This window comes from Anguilla anguilla, chromosome 13 (assembly GCF_013347855.1).
Source record: "Anguilla anguilla isolate fAngAng1 chromosome 13, fAngAng1.pri, whole genome shotgun sequence".
Lineage (NCBI taxonomy): Eukaryota > Metazoa > Chordata > Actinopteri > Anguilliformes > Anguillidae > Anguilla > Anguilla anguilla.
Window position 1 is genome coordinate 18,630,098 of NC_049213.1, and position 25,981 is coordinate 18,656,078.

General features: G+C 43.6%; 2 protein-coding genes across 2 annotated transcripts; one reads left to right on the forward strand and one right to left on the reverse strand.

Annotated features, from left to right (window-relative positions):
• Positions 1–775: 775 nt before the first annotated feature.
• Positions 776–12,246, reverse strand: LOC118210560 (rho-related GTP-binding protein Rho6-like). The gene is made up of 5 exons (XM_035386830.1): positions 11,395–12,246; positions 10,767–10,854; positions 4,882–4,991; positions 4,353–4,487; positions 776–3,829 (listed from the first exon to the last, which is right to left on the reverse strand). Exons 1-5 carry the CDS (start codon positions 11,512–11,514, stop codon positions 3,584–3,586), a joined length of 699 nt encoding a protein of 232 aa, XP_035242721.1. The 5' UTR covers positions 11,515–12,246; the 3' UTR covers positions 776–3,583.
• A 4,736-nt stretch (positions 12,247–16,982) lies between these two features.
• ddx23 (DEAD (Asp-Glu-Ala-Asp) box polypeptide 23) lies at positions 16,983–25,734 on the forward strand. Its single transcript, XM_035388159.1, has 17 exons — positions 16,983–17,090; positions 17,823–18,001; positions 18,242–18,355; positions 18,693–18,786; positions 19,206–19,271; positions 19,819–19,957; positions 20,539–20,672; positions 21,298–21,410; positions 21,630–21,773; positions 21,861–22,086; positions 22,346–22,491; positions 22,634–22,811; positions 23,153–23,395; positions 23,637–23,788; positions 23,913–24,021; positions 24,228–24,402; positions 24,866–25,734. Exons 2-17 carry the CDS (start codon positions 17,823–17,825, stop codon positions 25,087–25,089), a joined length of 2,436 nt encoding a protein of 811 aa, XP_035244050.1. The 5' UTR covers positions 16,983–17,090; the 3' UTR covers positions 25,090–25,734.
• Positions 25,735–25,981: the final 247 nt, after the last annotated feature.

Here is a 25,981-nt window from a genome sequence, read left to right on the forward strand (position 1 = left end):
ATTTAGCCTCTTAGAATGTCCCCAGAACGCACATAAATGGACTCTACACGTGGGCCAGATCTCTTTGCTCCCTCCCTCCACCATTCCTCCCAGTCTTATTGCCTGTCTGCACTGGCCCCCAATGGTGGAACTTCCCACAGTGGACAGGACTGCAGACTCATCGTCCATCTTCAGATGCAGAATGGAAGACCCATCTCTTAAAACTGTATCTTGGTTCCCCTCCCATCCCCACCACCTAAGACTCCTATTTAATGTAAAAGTTTGACTAGTACAATACTAGGTTACTAGGATTTGTATTTTGGTTTTTGCTTGGCATAGTTAGTGTGTTCATGGTGTTACATACCTGTACATACTGGCTGGTCTTGGAATGTTGTTAGCCAGGTCTGGCATGATTACTCCTGTAGATAGGGAGAATGCACTTATGTTCTACAACGTTGTGACCTGCTCTGGATAGGAGGGACTACTAAATGAATGTAATGTAATGGACAGCCAGTGTGCAGACAGCTGTGTAGTGCTGGACAACAGCTCCTGTCTAAAGCTGAATGCCAACAGTTTGCAAAAACAAATAAATAACTAAAAAAAGAACTAAAACTGCTCTGTTTTACATTAACATTTAGACACACAACATGTTTTAGCTGAACATGGCAGGCTTTATTAAAATAAAGTGACCGGGGAAAAAAGGAAAAACTTTCAACTTCCATTTAAAAATAGATTTTTAAAACAAAGTAACAAATGTATTTTAAATAAAACATTTACTTAATAAATAAGATGAGGGTATATTACAACAACCAATTGTTTTTTTTTCTTTTTTCTGTCTTTTTTGTTAAATCAATGACATTTTTCTCCCACATTCTTTCAGAAGTTTTTACGAAGATAGATAAAACAAGACATGTACAACCAGACTATTAGCTTTCATGTAACAATAATATGGTAAGTACCATTGATAGACAATGGCTGTGAAATGCAGAAAATGAGCCTGACCTGGATATTTATAACATGCAATGGACTCCCAAATGTGATTGACATCCACAGAACGCACATCAATCAAATGATGTAAAGGCCGATTTCCTGTCCTGTGTTTCCGGTCATCACTTGAACAGTGGCTTCACTTGATGCTACAGCGATAGATGAGCTCATCCTTTGACAATCAGCTGTCTCCGAAACCCAAGGACCATTCTCAGGTTAACTGTTGCTAGGCAAAAAAAAATCTTTGAATGCCTAAATAAAATATATCTGTGCCTGTAACTTCCTCAAGTCAAACACAAAGAAGGCTGCTCATTGATCCAGGTACGAGATAATCTACATGGCAACTGAAAAACTGGGAAACTGATATCAAGTTTTAGGAAAAGAAAAACACTAGGACTAAACTCTTAACTTCTAAAGTTAACATGTAAAAATATCTTTGGACAGGTCCAGCATGTTCTCCTTCCTTGGACCCTGCATACCCTTCCCAGCCAGTTTCCCCTTCTCCACAACCTCTAATCTATCTGCTCCCCAAAACTGATCAATCACTGAAAAGCATTTCTCCAAACCAGCTCACCCCAGCACTTCTTCAGTTCTGAACTGTTATTATCACCATGTGTTCAAACCTCTATGAATGAAGCTGATGGAAAGGATTAATGTCCAATAATGTTGTTAGAAATAAATCAGAAGAACACTGATGCTTTTTAAAACATGTTGTCATGCATGCTCTGAGACTAAACCTGTCACAAGATATCTGCGGCAACTGCAGTTTCACCTGTCCCTAGACTTGAAGACCACAGCTGTTCTGCTCAGATACGTTATTGGATTGTGCACTAACAAAACCTTCAGAACAAGTTCTAATTCCTAGAATAAACACTGACAGTCATTTGACCAAAAGCTTTAAGTTAAAAGTTACAATCACCAAGGGAAGCATTTCAGATAAAGATGGTCATGGTTTGATTTAAATATGGTCCTGTTGTGGTTTAAAGATGGTCATGGTGTGGTCTGAAGAGGGATTGCCCTTGATAGTTGTATTGGGAGGCTGAAAATGTGCATGTTGAAGGTGAGGGAAGGGGGAGGGGGAAGACTAGAGAAATGGGAAGCATTTTCACATGGAAAAGCCTTCGTCATTAACATCATCATCATTGTCATCATCATCAGGAAAAAGGCACAGCATCAGAGCAAGTTCTGCAGTCGTATTTCTTTTGAAATGCATAAAATTTAAAAAAGGAAGACCTACAAGGGTTTATGTTTCAGATCGCAAAAATAAATAGTAAAAACAGAAGCTCAACATGGTGATGGAGATGAGGTATCCATCTCTATCTCTGATTTTCTTTTCAAGGTCAATTAAGGGCGTAAGTGTCAGACAAATTTCACACATTTTCAATGAACCTCTCTCCAATAACCGGATTTTCATGATAGAAAACCACACTGCTTTTATGTTGCCAGCCATGCAGTTAATCTTGCATGCAGACAGGTCTGTTTACTGTTCCCTCCCGCAGGACTACAGCCAAGCGTGTCACTTAGACAGATGTGACTGTGCCCACCTCCCCGGCCACTGACACCAATCACCCATGAGTTCCACGGCCTTAAGGCATCAGCCCTTCTGCACAAAAAGAATTTATTACCGCTGTCCTTTCCAATAACCCACACCATGGGATGCAATTAAAATATTAAACACTACCGGAGAGTAGTTCGCCCTTTTTAACGGACCTCACTCAAAAAAATAAAAAATAATAAAAATAATTGGAGTGGCTTTGCGGATTTATTACCATTCCTTTAGAAAACCCCATGTGCACCATGTTTTATGCCTGGTCTATTCTGGAGCCCCCAGTTTAATATATTTCTCTTGCTGGCCCATTGCCCTCTGTAATTCTGATCCCAGATTAGAGGGTGAGACCTTTATTCACCTCAGTAATACTGATCTCAGATCAGGGGGAGAAGCATTTTTTGGGGTGCCACTCCACTATTCATCGATCAGACGTCAGCGCTGTTGAGGGAGGGACAGCAGTGTGCAGCCACTGCTCACTCTTGCAGGCAAGTAAACAAGTCCAATATAGATCCCAGGCTTGGGTCGCCACGGCGATTTACCAAACCAATACCTGCCTCGTTCCAGCGTGGGCGGAGCCACGCTCACCCAAGCCAGCCCCTTTCAGACATGATTTCACACTGCCGTCTGTTCCCCAACAGGCTGAAGTGCATATTTTATATGCGGGGAAGAACCTCCGGTCACCCAGAAAGGTAAACACACCTGTGTTGCTTTCAGATTCATGAAGGCATGAATGTCACGACATAGAAACACAGCAGAACACTTCCTCTCCAGTTCAGACACAGCTCTGTGCCGTTAGTCCGGTGGCTCTTTTTTTGAATAAAATGAGGTTTGTAAAAGCAATGCTGGTAAAGGAAAACAGTCATGGCCGCACCTTTGTGTAAAAAGAAGGTACGGGTGAATTAAAACAGCGCTGTACAAATCAGGACTTTACGGGCGACGGATGTCAGATGGGTTTTTTGGAGGGGTCGGGGTGAGAGGAGGGGTTCAGGAAGGAGCTCTTTGTTGACGATTCCGCTGCTCCCCCCCACTCCCAGCCCAGAGGGGGCGCTGTTCTCAGCACGCGGGCGCTCACATCAGAGAGCAGCTCTTAGCCTTCTCCTTGCCGAAGGTGGAGGTGAGCAGCTCGGCCCGGCTGGGCAGGTGCAGTAGTCTCTTGGAGAGGCGGCGGGTGGGGCTGGGTTTAAGGGGGGGGCGGGGGTTGCTGACGCAGGCGGCCGCCGCCGTGCGGAAGACGCTGTGGATGCTCTTCTCCGAGGTGAAGGCCGAGCACTCCAGGTAAGCTTCGGCTCCCAGCTGCCTGGCCAGGCTCAAACCCTGCGAGGGGCACCCAAAATCACACAGAGTACACGAGGGACCATTCAGTACCGGAGGCCCACTACAGGACCTAATTATACAGGAGCTCCCCTTCAGTACAAGAGACACCAGACAGTTTGGAGAACATAGAACACAAAAGAATACAAAAATAATAATAAAACTTTTTTTTGCTAAATAAGCACTTTTTGCTTAATTTTAATAAACCTGTTTCATTCATACAGGTAACAGATGTAGCTGAATTTCTTTATGGATTTTTTAAGCTTGTTTCAAAGTATCATAAGTCCCAATTGGACATATATTCAAAACTAATTATAATGCAGAAAACCTCTTTTCTGAGAAGAGCCAAAAAAGACCTTTGAGATAATGGGATTTGATAAATATAAATGTAATGGTGCATAATGAGCACACAGAGAGGGGATTATCAGCTTGTTCACCTGCAGCAGGGGGAGTCCCACTCCACACTAAAGCTTCCGCACTTCAGATACAAAGTGCTCCAACCCACAGCTGCTCATTCATTCCTCACCTGCTCATGGGAGACAGGCGTCTGTTTCTGATTGGACAGCTCCATGAGAGTGCAGACATCCGTGCGCAGATCCATCTTGCAGCCGATGAGGAGGATTCGGGTGCTGGGGCAGAAGTCCTGGATTTCTGTCTTCCACTGCAGAGAGCGAGAAGCAGGGCCTTAGCATTAGTGCCCCAAACTTACTGAGCATGAGTCAACGGCACGGTGAAAATATTAACCCAGCCCAGCCAAGCACAGCACAGCCCAGCATAGTGCAGCACACCACAGCAAAAGCACAGCACAGCGCAGCCCAGCCCAGTCCAGCCAAGCACAGCACAGCCAAGTACAGAACAGCACAGTACAGTACAGCACAGCCCAGCACAGCACAGGTCAGCCAAGCCCAGCACAGCTCAGAATAGCACCGGTCAGCCCAGCACAGACAGAGTGTGAGGGTATGTAAGGGCTTGCCAGGGTGTGTGAGGGTGTATAAGGGTGTGTGAGGGTGTGTAAGGGTGTGTAAAGGTGTGTGAGGGTGTGTAAGAGTTCATACCTTCTTCAGTACGCTATCGATGGTGTCTGGGCGGCTGATGTCCAAGCACAAGAGAACGGCATCAGAGTCACTATAGCAGAGGGGGCGCACGTTGTCGTAATATGGGGAACCTGAAAAGGAAAGGGTCATGTTTACAAAGTAAACCACAAAAGCAAACCATTAAAACTATATTTTAATTATTTTTTCTGTGTAATAATAATAATTACTATGGCTGATGACCGAGACTAGAACCACAACAAAATAATTACTCCTGTTTCTTCGAGCCAACCGTCTTTCAATGTCTGACATCTGTGTTGTTTATTGAACATAATATTTACACAGCCGTTGATAGCATGGCAAGATTCAGAGAAAGCGCTTAATTTGAATGAAAAGTAGAAAACGACATGTCACGCTCCAGCTAGCTTTTTCAACACGAGTAAATTAAAACAGGAATCGCTTTTTAAAAATAATGAAAAATAATAAACGCAAATGAAATAAACCTAGAAACCACTGCAAATAAATTACGCCAGAATGGAAAAGCATAAAGTCAGGAGAATTTGTCTGCACCCCCTGATGCTGACCAGTCGAATGGTAAATCCTACAAACTGTTTTTTCAATTCCAATTCCTGTTAAATCTGTCAAAGTGAAATTATGAATGATAGCTGCTTCTATAAGCTAAATGACTGCTATATTGTTACACATATTAGCCTGTGTGGCAAAAAATTTGATCAGAACACCAAAACATTAGCCCATTTGTATCTTATTTCCTTCCGCTACCCCCACTATTTCATCCCATTTCTGTTACAAGTGTAATAATAAAATAATGAATGACATACTGTCATTATTGTGAGTTGGCATATTGTGACAAAAGTGAATTAGTGTAAAATTCAGATTTTGAAATGCCCTGCATTCCAAAGATGTAGCATTCCATGGGCTAGTGTGACAACTGTAATGATAACAATGCACTTTATTGATGTATTTAAAAGCCCTTGTAAGGGTAAATGGTAAATGGACTGCATTTATATAGCGCTTTTTATCCAAAGCGCTTTACAATTGATGCCTCTCATTCACCCATTCACACGCACACTCACACATCAACGGTGAAAGGCTGCCATGCAAGGTACCAATCAGCTCATTGGGAGCAATTAGGGGTTAGGTGTCTTGCTCAGGGGCACTTCGACACGCCCAGGGCGGGGGATCGAACCGGCAAACCTCCGACTGCCAGACAGCCGCTTTTACCTCCTGAGCTATGTCGCCCCCCCTATAACCCCTAAAGACCCTCTACCCTCCTCTTCTCCCTCTGCCTCTCATCTCCTCTCTTCAACAATTAGTCTTTAGTCTTTCTTTCAGATTACGCAACAGGCTTAGAGGGGGCTCCCCCACTTTCCGCTTTCCGTTAGAGTACCCACAACCCCCCACCCCCCCACACGCAACATACCACCAGTACTGTCCTAGCACCCCTGGTAACTGTAGCAACAGCTTCCGAATGCATCGTCAGCACCCCAGAGACACCGCCCACACTCCAGGCTTTCCTTAAACCCCCCTCACCTGATCCAATTCACAGCTTTACGCCCACCCACATACCGCTGAAGAAACTCTCATATAATATGTTAATACAAAAGCGCTCGCGCACACACATACAATAATATGCTCTCCCATATAAACACACAGTGAGAGTGGGAGTTCCAGGTGACATCCAATAAAGAAGCTAAACCAGGCTGTGGAACAGAAACACATCTGATAGAACAAAGTGTCCACGCACAAGAGCAAGACAAAACGCCTTCAGGATGCCAGTCTTGGTAAAGGAGCTGAGCACTTATTGAGGATGCTGCTGTTCATATGAGCACGTCTCTCACTCAGGCATGCAGCATGTGACTTTTGTAGTGAAAAGAGAGTATCAAGAATAATAAAAACCAGAGGGAGAATTCAGAGGGTCCTGATTTTGTTTGCGCAGGAAAGTCAACCAACCATCCATGCATGCAGCCTTGGATATATCATTTCAACAGTAAAACTGTTTTGAGCATTTGACTTAGTCACAGCATCCTAGGTTCTATGATTCAGTCAGTTTATATGCAGTTTACCCACTCAAGTGATGTAATTCATCTTCATATTGGCCTCCAGCAGATCGCTGGGTAATACACAATGACTGCATTCTGTTTTGAAGGCTGTTTCCTCATTGCCCAGGTTGGCAGCTGCCTTTGTGGGCATCCAGTTAATCTCTTGCAAATGGCAACATAGGAAGGCAGCCCACTATGCTACACTGGTGAGATATCTGGGGTTAGCTAATGATTTAATGTGATCATTAGTTAGTTTGAATGTCCACCTGTGTTAAAACACATGTTGAACTAGCTATGAAGCTAGCAAATGACAAGTTGGCTAAAAATGTATGCTTTGACTGTCTTATTGAGACAGCTGGCTAGCTAGTAAATGAAAGCAGTAACATTTGATAGCTAATGGCCAACTTCACTATAATATACAGTAAACAGGGACACACCTGGTCAGAGATTGTTGTGTATTGAACCAGGTCAATGGTTCAGCAACCGAAAGAGTCTTTAAGGAGAAAGTGACCTTGAGATGCCAGTACCATAAAGCAGAAACTCACCTGAAGACAGCAATGGAGAGACTGATACACTCTGGGGAACCAATGAGAAAATTAAAATCAATTAGCCTAATTAGTCTCACCAAGTCAGGGGGGAGAAGGCACATCTGAATGCCAGTTATCACTTAGCAGTTAATGATGCTGTGCATACTGTAACTGTAGCCTGCTAATTGGCTTAGTTAGGAGTTAGATCTGGAGAGGTTGGAGTTTTCAGAGCGCTACACTGCTGATCTCAGACACTGTGGAGTTTGTGTAACCTTCAAAAGCATGAGGGATGAACTTTCCTTCCACTCCACCTGCTGTAGCAAAATCCATTGCAAACACAGCCCAGATATTCATTACAACTGATACAAACACAACCCAGATATCCATTACAACTAATACAAGCACAGCCCAGAAATCTATTACAACTCAGATACAAACACAGCCCAGAAATCCATTACAACTCTGATCCAAATACAGCCCAGAAATCCATTACAACTCTGATCCAAATACAATTCAGAAATCAACATCCATTACAAACACAGCTTGTGAATTCATTACAATCCATTACAAATAAAGCTCAGAAATTGGTTTAAAAGCCATTACAATGCAACTTAGAAAGCCATTACAAATCCATTACAAACACAGCTCAAAAATCCATTACAAAGGAAGCTCAGAAATTAATTACAAACCATTGCAGCTCCTTGGACTCTGGACTGTTTCTGGCTCTTGTTTGTCCCCGAGCCATGTTTCAGTGTTGGCTTAGTTTCCTGGACATGGCATGTTTGTTTTTATTTCAGTTTATGAATATGCATTTACATGGCCAGTTTTACTTTGTTACCTTTTTATGATAATAACTTTTAGGACATTGCAGTCCTGAAGTGAATAAAGCAGCTCATAGGAAAACATTTTCTCTCATTAATAATTTTGGAGGCCACCAAACACAACAAGGGCATTGGTGGGTTAAACTGTGATTTCACAGTTTGTGTGGCATATTGGGCAGGAAACAGGAATTGCTGGGTGGGGTGATGATATGGAGGGTGGGGCTATAGTATTATACTATAGTTGGGGATAGAAAGATGGTGGGCAGGTTGATGATATAGTAGATGGGGTTATTGAGACAGTGGGTGGGGAAACAGAGATGGTGGGTAGGCAATTTTGTACACACATAATATGCTTCACAAATGAGACAGGCCAGCTTGAGCTTCTTTTGCTTAACAATCAATCTCTTTACTGTCTATATTAGCAGCTCTGATATGCAGAAAATGGTTTCAGTTACACCTTGTCGTAGGATACAGTATAAGTACTTTTCAGTCTGTGCCTACAAAAAGGCCTTTCTATTTTATTCTATTATTAATGGGGTTGCTTTCTCTAAACCTAACATATTTTGATCATTCATCCTGATGTAAAGGCAGAGGACATCATCACACTTGAAGGGAGTCGCAGGTTCTTCTGAAAGCAGGCATGTCTATCAACTACGTATAACAAATGAAAATCATTTCAGCAATGGTTTATTTGAAAGTGGCCAATAAGCTGTCACTTGGAACTGTAGGCATAGTGAACAATCCCCACACATTCATTCATGAAATAGAAAGTAAAAAAATTAAATTTTTTTTTTTTTTTTTTTTTTTTTTTTTTAAACCTGCTTTTGGTTAATTCTCACATCCGCTAAATGTTGTCTTATTTATTTACACACCAATTGTTCTATAGGGGGTTCTTTAGATATGAAGATTGCCTTTTCACTTCAGGAACTAATGTCTGAATGTGTAACAATGGGTGGAATCACCAAACAAAGATGTGTTAGGAATTGGAATAAAGCCAAGAGTTCCCAAAAAGGCATGTAATACAACAGCTCCGGTGGCACAACATGCCTGAAACTGATATTCTCCAAAGCACCAAGCATCCTCCTGACAGGTCTCCAGGAACGATCCCTTGTAGGCAACATGAAAATGTTTACAATCTTACACACAGGACGATTATAAGTCTACCGTTGAATATCACCATCTTTGAAAGATGTCAGATTTCCAGGGGACCATATAATTGCAGCACAATATAATTTACTTGCCGTAGCCCATGGTCATATTTTAGTATGCACATGAGCAAATTATTTTTGCGCAATGCATGAAACAAACATTTAAAGCTGATTCAATTGAGATATTTATCATCGTGAAAATACAGACAGTAAACCGACAACAGGCTCACAAACGATTATCATGAACACTGCGGTATTTTTCTCTATCGCAGAAGGCGTGCGAGCTGGCGAGTAATACCGCCGCTGGTTTATCAGGAGAGGTCAACACAACAAAACATCACGGTTTCTCTGCATCTTGACACAATGTTCCATTTTTTAATTACTGAGGCTCCACACACGCAATTATATAAATGTCAGCCTGCGTTTCACAGTCGACTAACAGCCTGTAAGCATCTAGCGACATTGCATGTGCACTAAGCATGGGAAATGCAATCTATAAAAATAGGCTAGGCTTCCTATCAATGATGAGATCATACATCAAATATAAGCCTATTATAGGCATTATAACGAATAAGAATTGTGTAATTGCTGTACCGTATGGTGCAAGACCGCTATTTGTAGAGTCCAGTTTTATAAATCTGTATTCATTACACGACACATTGGCTCACTGAAGGGACCACAGGCTGCGAGTTTCAGCAGTCATAATACAATGCGCGCATTCCACTACTACCGGAAGGATTGTGAGGTTGAATCCAAGCCATCCAGTCGAAATTATACAGCTACTATTGGCATCTCTACAATGGATACTTAAAATCTCAGAGAGAGAGAGAGAGAGAGAGAGAGAGAGAGAGAGAGAGAGAGAGAGAGAGAGAGAGAGAGAGAGAGAGAGAGAGAGAGAGAGAGAGAGAGAGAGAGAGAGAGAGAGAGAGAGAGAGAGAGAGAGAGAGAGACCCTTTTTGCGGGCGCAGCCCACCAAACAAAACACTACACAAAGTATTGGTACGCATTATTCATGATTACACCTTAGAATCATATAGGATACATTTTAACTAAAGCTTTAAATTACTAGAATTAAAATAGCCTGCTCAATAATGCCAAATTACTGGGAGTTAATCAACGCATCGGGCGTCATAATGACGTGCCACCTTTTCGTAATAAAATATTTGCAAAGTTTTGCAATTCGCACCCATATTAAACATTACTTGTAAAGCTTCGAGTCTTATATATTTTCTTTGTTATTCTTTTTTAATATTCAGCATGATAAATTATACATGGGAGTTACTTAAACAGGAATCTATATTGCCAAAGATTTGAAAACATGCTATTATATTTAGACACCAGACATCTTCTCACCTGACGTGTCCCATAGGCTCAGTTCCACACGCTGTTCTTCAAGCTCTAGACAGGCTGTGTAGTTTTCAAACACTGTTGGCACGTATGTCTAAACATTTACAAATATACAGTTATTACTATTATATGACCCTGATAATCATGTTCTCGACATGATACTGTGTTATGCAAATGTAGATTGGTAAAATGTATGGTAAGTCAACCTAATTGGTATCCACATCAAATGTTTTAAATGAATAACTATACATAAAATTTGCGAATAAAATGCATGTAATTGTTAAATGACAGGGATCTGTCATTTAATATTTTGCAACGTGCCGTTCATAATGTCAGGCAACACATCTACACTTTATCAAAACACTTAATTTAAAATTAAACTTCATTTAATTTATTGAATGCGCATGCAAGAACTCGCATATTTACATTGCATTCAACGCTTGGTAAAAGCGAGCAGTCATTAACAATCTGGTAGCATGCAAATATATGTTTACCGCTGCGACGATTTTACCCATTAATAGTAAATGCACGGAGGCAGGATTAATTGATGAGAAAGATGTAGTGAGACTCTGCAGCAACCACAACACAACGGTCAGCTTTAAAATAAAGCCCCAAAAGATATATTGCATTATACCTCAGGATAACAATCCTTGGCCAGCACTTGCAACATTGCTGTTTTTCCGCATTGGACATCCCCGACTAGGACCAGTTTACACCTCGCCACCAGCGGCTGTGTCATTCTTCGTTCCTTCATCTTTAATGTTAAAATGAGTGAAACTAAAGACAATCGTGTAAAAATATTTAGATCCTTAGTCCGTTTCCCAGGGTGAAGATCGCCCTCAACGATATTTCAGGGCGTCAGTCCGCAGTTGTCTAATTTGAGTTACAGCGCTGCAGCAATTTATACGGCCTCGTCGTCCAATGAGCTCACACGATTCTCCTGTCAACGCCGAGTTCTACTGCCCTGGAATTCCACTGCTCTCCTTCTCAATATAGGCTACATGGATTCCAATGTATCGCTAATTGTTGCGAATGTTACACGGCTGTTCCCAAATGACGGCTGCGTCAACTACCTTTATAACATGTCATAGTAGGCTATAGCTATGTAATCGGAGAAGAAACACCCTTTTAATTGTTAGATTTATTGTTTTAGATGTAAACGCAATATTTTACGAACTGTCAGACCGCCAGTCAAACGGACTAATTTATTTTCTGTATATGTGTACCTACGTATAGGCTACCTACTTTATTTGTAGCCGTAAGAACATATAAAATTATGGTAGAAATGTCATTTTTCGAGATATTTATATCCCCCTGGCCCCCAGCGTAACTGCGCAGAGTAGACTAAAGCATGCCTTTATTGAAACTGATTGAAACCACCGGGAGAGGACCACGACTCGGTATTACAGTCGATTGCGTTTGTCAGCGATCTCACAGAACAACCGACCAGAAAAACTCGATGATATATCCTCCGGTAATGCGTGGCGTTAGTCCTACACCTTCCCTGCATCTTGACAGAGGGTGAATTGCGTCACTGATGCAAACCTTCTAGGCCTGCATTGTTACAAGCTCACATTCTCAATTAAAACTCTTCACTCACACTAATCTGGCTGAGGACTGTAAGGTTTATGTAGTATGAGAAAGTGCGTGTGTGTGCGCGCGCGCGTGCATGAGGTGTTTACTTTTCTGGCAAATTAAATTAACTCAATAAATTAATTAATAGCAATTAATTGAATTTGGTAAAGAATTCATGCAACTTCCATTGCCACGGGGAAACGCAAAAAATGGAGGAATAAGGCAAAGTCAGGAGATGGTTACATTTCCACTGTTCATTCAGAAGATTAAAACCACGGTAACAATGATAAATGAATGAAGCAAGTGCATTTCACATAAATGCACAGTGAGGCAGATGTTTTGAAAATCAACTAAAATACGCAACTGGAGTTTGTTTAATCGCACTGCAATTTCAATTAGAACAGGGTGCTATAGTCAAATGAGACCAACATTTAGCTTTTTGGCCATGCACACCAGCAGTAGGTTTTGCATCCAAAAGTGGACACTTTTGCTGAAAAAAATAACATACCTACAGGAAAATGTGATAGCAGGTCTTTGATGTTATGGGGGAATCCACTGGTCCTGGGACTTTTGTTATGGTCAATGGCATCATGAACTCTAGAAAGTACCAAGACATTTTGGCCAAAGACCTGGTTCCCTCTGGCAGGAAGCTTAAGCTTGGCTGCAATGGATCTTTCAGCAAGACACTGAGCCCAGGCATACCCAGATGGAATGCATTCTGTATGGAAGGATGTCAAAGATCCCTGCAATGCATTCACTACTTCCACACAGAAAGCCCTCAGATCTTATACTCCTCATATTTGTGAGTGAATCTCTAAACTCCCTTGTTTTAGTTCAGCACCTACTCTCTTCCCAACTGGCACTGCTACATGCTTAGCTTCCAAAAATATAACAGGGCAGCAGGCAAACATAGGATAGACTTCATTGTCCCAAAGGAAATTTGTCTTGGACACAACGGTGTCTGCTGTGTAAAATAAAATTGTAAAATACAAATACAAAGCATCAGCCTCAATTGCACATGCCTATCTCATGTGGATACAAGCATACATATACACATATGTACAACATACAGTACATTAATATATTCATAAAAAAGTAACATGGCCTTGGCTTACATGGCATTTAGGGCTCTGATGGACAAAGGGACGAAGGAGTGCTTATACTGGTTTAGCCTAGACTGGGGGACCCTGAAACGTTTGCCAGTGGGGAGGAGCTGGCATTTGGGGGTGAAGGACATGGGTAGGGTCCGAAATAATTTTCTGTGCCTGTCTGATTATGGTCTGTTCAAAGGCAGCCTGAATGGTGGGATATTGCCTGACTCCTATGATTTTGTTAATAAAACAATTATAAAAGCAATAACTCACTCCAGGCTGTGGTATATTGTGATTATATCACAGCTTAAGGGTGTTGTTCAAAACCTCCTTAGCTGTGATATAATCACAATATACCTCTGTCTGTCATGAATTATTGCTTAATCCTAATCTGCACACATATTTTAAAGGATCCAATAAAAAATTACATACAAGGAGTATGAAAGTGGGAATTTCACTTATTCCTTCAACAGACAACTCACAGAGCAGTTAAACAATTAGTCACACAGAAACACTCAGCATGTGATGGTTGATGGTTTCACAGCTTTCTTTTTTAAAAGATGTTTTTCTACTTTTTTCCTCCCGATTTGTAATGTCCAACTGTAGTCATCAGCATTCTTCCACTATTGTTTTGGGATAAAATAGACAAGCGTGTGCTCTCCAAATCATGTGATGTTGGTCACCACTCATACACGGTTGTGTAAAAAAGGTTCCTCCGTCAATGGGAGGAGTTCCACGCATCCAATTGGCTCTCACACTGGGGGCTAGCTCACTGTCAGCTCATTGATAGTGTTAGAGTGTGGCTGCATTGTACTGGGTGTTGGTGCTTAGCTGTTCCCAGTTTCAGGAGCTGGTCTTAGTTGCCATACCTGCACATGAAAACAAGCACGTAACCGTTCAGACCCACGGCGCAACTCACTTCCACAGACACATTTTAGCTGGCACCATCTGCGCATGCCTCCCACAAAACGTCCTCAAATGTCGTCCGTGAGTGAGTGAGTGAGTGAGTGAGTGACCACAATTTGCCATGCATAGCCCACGGTGGCAGTTCCTGCGCGCCATAGGAAAAAATACTACCTTTCTCCCATTTTGAAGGCCATGTTGTATGGATTCTGCATAGAAATTTCAATCTACTTGTTTCATGACGGGTGCACATCTCACCACAGGAAACACTATGATTTTACGGTTTTGAGAAATGGCCCTGTCCCAGCGCTGAGCGACTCTGCCATGACTCCGCCCACTGGACTCCATTTTCATTCTGGAAACATTCCAAGGCTCTCTTTCTGTCTCTCAATTCACTTCCTCTCTCTTGCCCCCTCTACATGAACACAAATCGGCCAAGACTGCATTTGTTCGGCATGGCTGCACAAGGCAGTTTGTTTCATAATGTGTTGCATAAGGCCCTCTGTTTCCAGTTGCCGGGCACAGTTTCTGCACCACTGAAGAGAATCCAATTAATCACTCACACAAATCAGGCTCTCACCCATTTTGTTGGTTTTTACAGTAGCAAAGAAAAGGGTATAAAGGATGGGGGGAGGAGTTTGGAGAGGGACTGCAGTACAACAGATGACAATGATGAGAGTAAAACATGGCAGCTTCACTTATTCTTTACACGTGCAAGAGCATTTAATCATTCATTATTTCATGATTAACATTTAATCACCAGTTTGTACCATTGAAATACTTTAATTAATAGATGCTATTTATTAATGCATTGAACAAGAAATCACATGAAACGTGTTAAAATTAACATACCTCAATGAAGATTGGAGGATTTTGATATGTATACACCTCTCAAGTTGCTTTACGTTAAGTCTGAACTCAGTAATGAGTGTACACAAGACCCAAAACAAAAACGTTCTGCCATACAATGTTGATCCAAAAGGGGTGAAATGTAATATCAGAGTACGATTTTACCATCTCCAAACCATGAACTGCAGAGTTGGGCTTTTATGCCAAGGACATCTCATTCCAGCAGCAAATACACCAGTGAATAATGCTCTCTTACCTGAACCAGGTCCAGGGAAATGAAGGAGGAAGTAGAGGTGGAGAGGAAAGGGGAGCAGAGCGAACAGAACAGGTCAGTGTGTCAGATGTGACCATAGACTGTATAAAAATACGATGTGACTGCTGGGGAGAGGGTAGCTCACAGGTCCATCCTCACCAGTAGAGGGCGCTGACTGAGCAATCAGTGTTTCAATTTGTTTTCATGGTTTTACGGTTTTATGTACAGGTCTGCCTGTAACAGGAATTTTCCAGGGGGGATAATAAAGCTGAATATGAACGAACATTAACCTGCTTGCATGCTCACAAATGTTGCATGCTAGATTTTCTGGGCAAGTGAAATATTGTAATGTTAACTAAGTTCGTGAACTCTGGTTATTTTTCATGCTTTGACTTTCATATAGGCTTGTACCGTTAACTTTACCTTGTATGATTTGACATATCTGACTAAAAACTAAAACTTATGGCAGGTCTCTGAGGACATATGGTTTACTTGTTTTCCTTTATTTACACATAACACGATTTATGCAGACACGTAGCCTATAAAAATAACAAACACAACAGGTATGTTACAAATATATACGCATATAACTGGCAAAAGACAATGATAAACACGCATTTATTGTTAATAAAGATGTTATCAAACTTCATGAACAAGTTTATTATTGGTGAGATTATCTAGACTAGAGGAAACCCCTTTCACTGGATACACCAATCAGCTGCTTGTGTTTTTTTAATATAAACATTAATTTGACACTGGCATCCACAAAACACCCCCCTCCCCCCCTTCAAAGAAGTCTTGTCTGTCAACAATTATTCGCTATGGAATACACCGCCAATTAGTAAAATGGTGAACATAACTAGATCTAAATGGGAAAACACAGAAATGCAATCTCCATTTTAAGATGCAGAGAGAACATTAACTTCTTGGAATCAAGAATTAATCATAGAATTAATCTTGCATCTCCCAAATCGGTATCTTTTTTGTGCTCTAAGTAGATAAAAGGATTGACCACTTCTGGATCAATCCCTGATCCCATTTCCTCCTTCCCATTTGGCCCTGCTGTAGTCCCTCGCCCTGACAACATGGTGCAGAAAAAATTAAGTTTAGGGCTTGGAGTATTGCTTGTCACTTGTATTGTGCCACAGAACCAAATGCCTTACACTGCTGCAAATAAAGGCTATTTCAGATTCAGGAAGGCTGTGAGAAATCCATAGACCATAGAAACCTCATTGCTCACCTCCCTGTGGCTTAATTCTATACTGCAGATTGTAATGGCTAAAGCATTTTTACACATTGGCGGCTACGTGAGAGTATAGCAGATGGTCGACTTGACACACGGCCTATGGTTAACCTCATTAAAAAGACAGGACTCCAAAACGACGGAACACATATGGTCACACAGACAGCCCGTTTGAAACACGAGTCTGAAAGCGTGTCGGACAAAAAAGTAACTGATCCACGACAGGTATTCTGGGAACTGTTGTTCACATCCGGTAATACTGTATTGAATCGTGTCTGAAATAACTACAAGTTCCAGATTTAACTACTCAGAATTGATCACGTGTTTGTTGCTTTGGTTTTGCAATATGGCTGCTTCGTAGGAACGCCGACATAACGTAGCTGAATTAGCAAACTATTTTGTTCTGTGGAATAAAGGTGAGCTGGATTGAGTGCATTTTCTTTTCTTAATTATAAATAATCAAAAATTGTTCACGTGTTCTCGGTTTGCTTAACTTATGCAGCTGATTTAAAGTAAGACATTGTACGACTAACGTTAGCTAGTTACCACCGCAGTATATGTGCTGCTACAATACATAAACAGCTAGCAGCCGAGTTTAAAAACTGATATCGATTGTTATGTTTAAGTTAATGTCCGCGGAGTTGTTTAGTATGTTTATTTGTTATTGCAGCGGAAAAACGAGCGAGTTTGTGTTCAGGCTAGCAAGATGCCAGTCAATCACCACGATTGATTTTAAAAATGAGAGACATCACAACAGAACATCAGTAACTTGTTTACCTGTATTGTGCTTGTTTAGCTAATGTGCGTTACGTAGCTAGTACGTTGACTTGAAGTCTAAATACGGCTAACATTACGGGATTTCAAACGAACTCAATGGCAAATGATCAGAAAATCCAACTTAATCTACATATCGATAGTTACCGAACACGGTAATGTAACAGAATGCGCTCATTCCGATATAATCTGTAAAGTAGTTAACGCTAACTGTAGCTAGATACTGTCTGTACATTTCCCTTGTTTGTATGCAAATGTGGAACAGAAATTTGTCATTAGAATATTGAAGATGTATCCTAAGACATTTCAGCTAAAGCGCGATGATTGTCGAATGAAGCATGACAAATGATCTTGACGTCTTTCATACGTTGCAGATGGCTGGGGAACTTTCCGAAAAGAAGGAAGCCGAGGCCTCGGTGAAGGAGCGCGACAGGAAACGCAGCCGATCTAGATCCAGAGAGCGTGAGCGCAGGGGTTCTCCTGGCAAAGAGCGAAAGCGCCACCGCTCGCGCGAGCGGAGGAGATCCCGCAGCCGCTCCAAATCTGCAGAAAGGTGTGTAATATACACAGGTGCAGAGGGTGGGTTTTTTTGTTAGCAGTGTGATGGGCTAGAGTTAGAGAGAGAACACAGACACAGGATTTTTCATGCCAGTTCTCATGTCCTGCATAGCTAAGGGTGTGTGGCTCTCCAAAGGCTGAGGTTGGGGACCCCTGTAGGTCTCCAGGTATAGTGTTTGGGTTCCTGCATTAAGTTGTTGTTTTGTACTCTAACTGCCCTTTTCCGCTACAACAGAGACCGGCGTCAGAAAGACAAGGAGAGGGAGAAGGACCGAGACCGGACACGCAAGGACCGGGACCGTGACAAGGACAGTCATCGCCGTGACAAAGACCGTAGCAGGAAGTCAAGGTACATTCCTGTCCCCCATACTAAATTTAACACACCGAGTGCCGTTTCAGGAATGTGTTTTTGTAATTAAGAGACTCACATACAAAGAAAAATGGTCCGTATTTTACACACTTCACATTTTTATACATAAGGCATTTACCCATCCAAAGCGTAGTCATGTTCATTTGTAGAGCTCAGAAAAAAGCACTGATGCATCAACACCACGTTCAGAAAAATGAAGTGAAGTTTAGCTGCAATTGGAGGGCTGGGAACTTCTAAGCTGTGATTAATTAAACAAGCTTCTGACTTTAGAAACCAGGAGGATTCTGGGATAAATGCTTACATGATGTCATTTCAGGAGTACATCCCCTAAGTCCAAAGATGGCAAGATAAAGAGAGAAAAGGATATGAAAAAAGAGGAGGATGAAGAGGACAATAAGAAGAAAGAGAAGGTATGTACGATAGCCATGTTTCACTTAATTTTGTATTGTTACACTGTAGCAGCAGGCTACTGATTCACCTCATCCATCAACAGGCAGCTTTTCCTGCCCACATTAACATCAGAACAACCGCAGCGCACCTGCAATCATATGAAAAGTTCTGATTAATTTCTGTTATTCGCCATGCTGCCGAAGACACACACACACTCACACAAACACACACCCTTCTCCTGAGAGAAACGGCAGCCTCTACCTTTATGTCAGACTCTCACATTCACTTAACAAAATCAAACAAGGAAGGAAGAAAAGCCATACAGCGAAAGAGAATGTACACAAACAGTAGATGAACTGGGCCTCTTTAATTATTATTAATTATCATCCTCACTCTCTCCTCTTTTTCTCTCCCCCCCCCCTTCTCCCCTCTTTCTCAGGTGCAGCCTCTTTCTCTGGAGGAGTTGTTGGCGAAGAAGAAAGCAGAGGAGGAGGCAGAAGCCAAGGTGATACAGGGAAACCCCCCCCCCCCCCCCCCCATGGCAACAATAGCCAATAAAACCAGTAAAAACCAGTACACAACCAGAACACAGACTAGTTGGGCTGAAACTCTTGAATCATATCAAAGGCCTATAATGTGACTGTATGCCCATTATAAATCTGGACATCATGTGAGGATGAGTAAATTTAGTAAGATTTAGTCGCTAATGCATCTAGTGCTATAATGATAATGTCTATTACAGTTTGGCTGGATGCTAGCACGTGACTGAGTGAGATATAATGAGAATAGTTAGCAAGATTTGACCTGTTACCAATGTATCACTGTCATAGGAGTATATGTGGTGCAATTTTGCAGGGTGCTAATATGTTGCTTGGTGATTTTGGCAGGACGTTATGCATCATTGAGATGCTAACGTATCACTGAGTGACATGAGTGTATTTAGTAAGATTTTGCCTGTTGCTCACGTATCACTGAGTGACATGAGTGTATTTAGTAAGGTTTCGCTGGCTCCTAACGCATCACTGAGTGATAATCCGATCCTGACCCCGCAGCCCAAGTTCCTGTCGAAGGCGGAGCGTGAGGCGGAGGCGATAAAGCGGAGGGAGCAGGAGACGGAGGAGAGGAGGAAGATGCTGGAGGACGAGCGGAAGAAGAGGAGGGTGTTCCAGGACATCGGGAGGAAGATGATGGGTGAGCGCATTGCCACGGGGAAATAAAGAATCTGAACAAAATTTCCTGCTCAATAACAAATGCAGGAAAGTGCATCCCCCAAACCTTTTCTTGTTTTCATTTTGTTGAAGAAGGGTTTCGTCTTATTGAAAATGAATGGCTTCAGATTGGAGATCCATCGGAGAAGTTTGTCCAGTTGGATAATTTGGTTGTACATTGTGCCATTTGCAGTGTTAGGTGTTGATACATTATATTACATTACAGGCATTTGGCAGACGCTCTTATCCAGAGCGACGTACAACAAAGTGTATAACCATAACCAGGAACAAGTATGTCGAAAACCCTAGAGAGAAGTACCGTTCCAAGTGCAGGGAACAACCGCATAGTTCAACTTGGACCCTGAAGGATAAACTGATTAATACTAACACAAACGAGAACAGCAACAACGCAGTCTGTGCAAAAATACAAGCAGTGATAATGGTATTGGTAATGGTAGCTTGTCGTTGAGTGAGCATTGCTTCAGTGCTGCTGTTTGTGCGGTATTCGTGGTCGCTCTGTCGGTGGCGGTTCAGTGACAGCTCTTGTTTCCCCGTGCTTATCAGAGGACCCCCAGGAGCGCGAGCGGCGTGAACGCAGGGAGCGCATGGAGAGGGAGAACAACGGCAACGAGGAAGACGACGGGCGGCAGAAGATCCGCGAGGAGAAGGACAAGGGCAAAGAGCTGCAGGCCATTAAGGCGAGTGCTCTTTAACCGCAGTTTGACCCTCACTTAACCGCACTCTGACCGCGTGTACCTGTGCACGAGTTTTTGTTGAGGAATTCCAGTTATGAAAAGAGAAAGATAGTCGCACACTCCCTTATGCACTCAGGTAATTTATTGTAAATGTATGTACTATGATAAATTACTTTGGAGCATACTAGTGTGTGATTATCTTTCTCTTTTTATGATTGCTCTCCATTAGTCAGCACCTCACTACATTTTTGGGTGTTTGATCTCCCCATCAGAGGAACTCCAGTTAAAAAACCTCAACCTTTTCTGGTGAAAAACTGGGATGTCCAGGGATTGGTATTGGTGCTGTATTGGTCCTATAGTGGTACAGTTAGTTTTAGTTTTGTTTAGACAGAAGTTCTCGACTGAAACAAACATCCCACATTTCTGGGATGTCGTGATGTACCAGTTTACCAAGGTGGGCGGGAGAGAGCTGGGATGGGTTGGTAATGCCCCTACAATATAATAAGATGAGCTCTGATTCCCTCTTCCTTTCTCCTTCTCCCTCTCATCCTCTCTCTCTCCCTCCCTTTCCCTCTTCCTTTCGCTCCCTTTCTCTCCCACACTCTCTCCCTCACTTTCCCCCTCTTAGGAACGGTACCTAGGCGGAGTGAAGAAGAGGAGGAGGACGCGACACCTGAACGACAGGAAGTTTGTGTTTGAGTGGGACGCCTCTGAGGACACGTCCATCGATTACAACCCCATGTGAGCTCCGGGATGATTATGATAATGATAATATTATGAAGATGATAATGATAATATTAGGAATATGCTGATGAAGAGCTTTTTATTAAGTACCAATGTGCTGTAATCTAATTGTAAACACATTAGTTTCAAACATATGAAAACAAGTCAGACTATTAGTATGTATTACTACCACCGTGATTGTGCTGAAATGGCCGTGTGTTCCCTGCTTTTCGTCAGATACAAAGAGAAGCACCAGGTGCAGCTGTACGGGCGTGGCTTCATTGCCGGGATTGACCTAAAGCAGCAAAAGAGAGATCAGTCCCGTTTCTACGGAGATCTGATGGAGAAGAGACGCACGCTGGAGGAGAAGGAGCAGGAGGAGTGAGTCTGGGCACACACACACAAAACGCAAATGAAATGTTTTATATCGATTAAACAAAAAGACTAACATACCCCCTCCCCTACCAGGCTGAGGCTGAAGAAGGTTCGGAAGAAGGAGGCGAAGCAGCGCTGGGACGACAGGCACTGGTCCCAGAAGAAGCTGGATGAGATGACGGACAGGGACTGGAGAATCTTCCGGGAGGACTACAGCATCACCACCAAGGGGGGCAAGATCCCCAACCCCATCCGCAACTGGAAGGAGTACAACCTTCCCCCCCACATCGTGGAGGTCATCGACAAGTGTGGCTACAAGGTCAGCTGCCTGCTCCCTACCCCTTCTCCTTAACTCCTCCTCCCTACCCCTATACTCCTAGTCTCTTCCACTTGGTTTAACCTTACAGGGCGATGTACTGTATATGAGAGTGGTCTTAAAAACTATACCTGTAGTAAATGCATGAATTAAGGAATTAAGAGCTGAGATTGAGTTGGAAGGCACTTTGCAGTGCTAATGTGGGAGCTTGCCCGCACTTTGACCCTGCCTTCACTGTTGTGATTGGCTGGTTCTCTTCTAGGATCCTACTCCCATCCAGAGGCAGGCCATCCCCATCGGCCTGCAGAACAGGGACATCATCGGTGTGGCCGAGACTGGCAGCGGCAAGACGGCCGCCTTCCTGATCCCTCTGCTGGTCTGGATCACCACCCTGCCCAAGATCGACAGGTCAGGGACACCCCTAACCCCTAAGCTCCTAGCCTCTGACGCGTATCTGTAAACGGGCAGAGCTCGCCCCCTCGCTGACGCTCTGTGTCGAGGCTTGCTTTCCCTGTGGAGATTCTCTGTAACGGCGGCTTGTGCCCCGCAGGATTGAGGACTCGGACCAGGGGCCGTACGCAGTGATCCTGGCCCCCACGCGTGAGCTGGCCCAGCAGATCGAGGAGGAGACCATCAAGTTCGGGAAGCCGCTGGGAATCCGCACCGTTGCGGTGATTGGAGGCATCTCAAGAGAGGACCAAGGCTTCCGCCTCAGGATGGGCTGCGAGGTACGTCACACGTGCCCCACGCTTGCACACACACACACACACACACGCACACACACACGGGTGTACTACACATTCCTGTATGACATACTCATGCATACTGCATTCACAAAAACCGCATACACACACACATCACATACACCAGCACGTATTTGTGATTGTAGTTTAATTTAAATATATACTACACAAATGTAGATCACACAGCATGCTACAGTTTAATGCTGTAGATGCTACAGTTTAATGCTAAGGACAGTCTACACAAACATACAGTACAGTCACACACACATGCCCCACACTCTGGGCCCTGCTGGCCCGGTCGCCCTGACGCTGCGGTCTCCCTGCAGATTGTGATCGCCACGCCCGGTCGTCTGATCGACGTGCTGGAGAACCGCTACCTGGTCCTGGGCCGCTGCACCTATGTGGTCCTGGACGAGGCCGACCGCATGATCGACATGGGCTTCGAGCCCGACGTGCAGAAGATTCTGGAGTACATCCCCGTCACCAACCAGAAACCTGACACAGACGAGGCCGAAGACCCGGAGAAGATGATGATGAACTTTGAATCGGGAAAACACAAGTACAGACAGGTACGAGCGCACACGCACTCAGCGGACGACGTACAAACAGAAGCTCTTCTCTTTGCAGGGCTCCATTACGCGCATGAGCAATGTTAGCCGTTAGCCCTGGCTGGGCACTAAATGCAGTCTGCAGCTTTTTGTCAGTGTTTGTAGATGAGCAGTCCATCTGTGTGTGTGTCTGTGTCTGTGTGTACGGGTGTGTGTGTGTGTGTGTACGGGTGTATGTAATTCTGTGTTTTTTCTTTCTCAGACGGTGATGTTCACGGCTACCATGCCCCCGGCAGTGGAGCGGCTGGCTCGCAGTTACCTACGGCGCCCCGCGGTGGTGTACATCGGCTCTGCAGGCAAACCGCACGAGAGGGTGGAGCAGAAGGTCCTGCTGATGTCAGAGGGAGAGAAGAGGTGGGAAATAGAAGCCCTCCGCACACACACATGCACACACACACACACACATACACACATTGAGTATAAGAGAGTGTGTGAGCGAGGGAAGAGTTCAAATCTGTACTGTTTTGTGGCATTGCAGGAAGAAGCTTCTGGATGTTCTGGCGCGAGGCTTTGAGCCACCCATCATCATCTTCGTTAACCAGAAGAAGGGCTGCGACGTACTGGCCAAGTCCCTGGAGAAGATGGGGGTAAGGCGTGGTGCTGGGCTGGGTGGGGCAGGCAGGGGTGTGGTCAGGGGTATTACCAACTCTCTGGGTACCTAATGAGTCATGAGATTCACTCTGAGTAACCAGGAATGGTGGCTTTACTGGTGTTTTCTAACTGTGTGTTTGTGTGTACGTGTGTGTGTGCGCGCACGCGTGCGTGTATCTCTCTCTCTCTCTCTCTCTCTCAGTATAACGCCTGCACACTCCACGGCGGTAAGGGGCAGGAGCAGAGAGAGTTTGCGCTCTCCAACCTGAAGGCCGGAGCGAAGGACATACTGGTGGCCACAGACGTGGCCGGCCGAGGTATCGACATTCACGACGTCTCCATGGTGCTCAACTACGACATGGCCAAGAACATCGAGGGTACGTAACACCCGTAGGACCACAACTTTCGCTAGCGTTCGTAGCAGAGAGTTTTATCCTCATACACACCTGACAATGAATGCAGTTAAAGGAGAGAATGAAGGACAGTTTGTGGTAGAGGCAGTGGCAGCTACACAGGCCAGTTATACGAGTTGTTTCATTTGACTTCAACTTGTTTGAGGGCGGAGCTTAAGGAAATGCGCTTGTAAATGATCAAGAACTGGCACTTCAGCAAAGGTTTTTTAAAATAAATGTGTTGCACATCAATATAGCACTTTCTCTCCAAAAAGCTTTTAAACAAAGAATGAGTCTCCCAAAGCACCTCATTTTGTCAATGAAAGAAGAGAGAAATGGCAGTTATCCACGGGTATTCCTGTTTATACTGTATTCCCAGTCTGGGGATGGTTTTTCCCAGCTCCAGACTCACGGTGGATTGAGTTTGTTTTTTAACCGTTTCCCACAGACTACATCCATCGTATCGGCCGTACGGGTCGCGCTGGGAAGAGCGGCGTGGCGGTGACCTTCCTCACCAAGGAGGACTCCACCGTCTTCTACGACCTGAAGCAGGCCATCCTGGAGAGCCCGGTCTCCACCTGCCCCCCCGAGCTGACCAACCACCCCGACGCCCAGCACAAACCCGGCACCATCCTCACCAAGAAGAGGAGGGAGGAGACCATCTTCGCCTAACCCTAACCACCCCGACGCCCAGCACAAACCCGGCACCATCCTCACCAAAAAGAATGGTGCTCCATCCTCTGTTGTCTGCTTTTCCTTCTCTCTTTGTGTAGCCCTTTAATGGCTCCTTTCGTCTCTTATTCCACCTCTTCCATGGCATCAGAAACCATGGGAACAGCATAAGGGGTGGGGCATGGGGAATTACGGCAACAGAATAAGGGAGCTGAGCATCAGAAATCATGGGAATAGCGGAAGGGTTGGGGTACTGGAAACCATGGGAACAGCATACCATTAGCTGGAGACTGGCAGTTACTGGTCTGAACTGTTCATTAGTGAGGAGGAAAGATGCCCCCCAGACCAAGATCCATGTTTAATGTGTGCAAGGCCACAAACGACCATTTTATACAAGGATACAGTGTATATTTAGTTACTTGCTAACTGGGTTTAATTTTTCTCTTTTGAAGTTTTCACTTGTGAAAAGAAACTTGAAGAACTATAAACTTCAATCACTGCTAAAGCCCCCATTTTGTCAGGTTGTTCTGATGGGGAGTATACTGTTTCTGTGAACTCGGAATTGTAACTAATGTAAGGTGAAGTATGTTGAAGAATTGGTCTGAAATGTGTCAGTGTTTCAATAAATTCAATTTTTGACCTTTTGCCTTTTGCACACAGTGGCATTGAGTGTTAGCAATTGTAAATGAAACCACTTATGTTAAATGATCCCCATATAAATGTTTTAACATTTTAACATAGAAAAGTATTTTCCACATCATTTTCAGGATGGGGGAATGGATATGACTTTAAATTGTACTTGTCAAGAGCAGAGGTGTCTCAGACTCTGCACATAGTAGAGCATGTGCAAACAAACTCTTGGTGTTCAAAAACAAACATACTGACACTGTGA

What these genes read in the sequence shown, in the direction of transcription:
- ddx23 (XM_035388159.1), top strand. Translation starts at nt 17,823, where the DNA reads ATGGCTGGGGAACTTTCCGAAAAGAAGGAAGCCGAGGCCTCGGTGAAG. An exon ending in TCCATCGATTACAACCCCAT is followed by an intron (nt 21,411 to 21,629) that starts GTGAGCTCCGGG and finishes GCTTTTCGTCAG; the next exon opens with ATACAAAGAGAAGCACCAGG. An exon ending in GCCTCAGGATGGGCTGCGAG is followed by an intron (nt 22,812 to 23,152) that starts GTACGTCACACG and finishes GTCTCCCTGCAG; the next exon opens with ATTGTGATCGCCACGCCCGG.
- LOC118210560 (XM_035386830.1), bottom strand. Translation starts at nt 11,514, where the DNA reads ATGAAGGAACGAAGAATGACACAGCCGCTGGTGGCGAGGTGTAAACTG. An exon ending in CCAAGGATTGTTATCCTGAG is followed by an intron (nt 10,855 to 11,394) that starts GTATAATGCAAT and finishes GTAAATGTTTAG; the next exon opens with ACATACGTGCCAACAGTGTT. An exon ending in GAGCCTATGGGACACGTCAG is followed by an intron (nt 4,992 to 10,766) that starts GTGAGAAGATGT and finishes TTTCCTTTTCAG; the next exon opens with GTTCCCCATATTACGACAAC.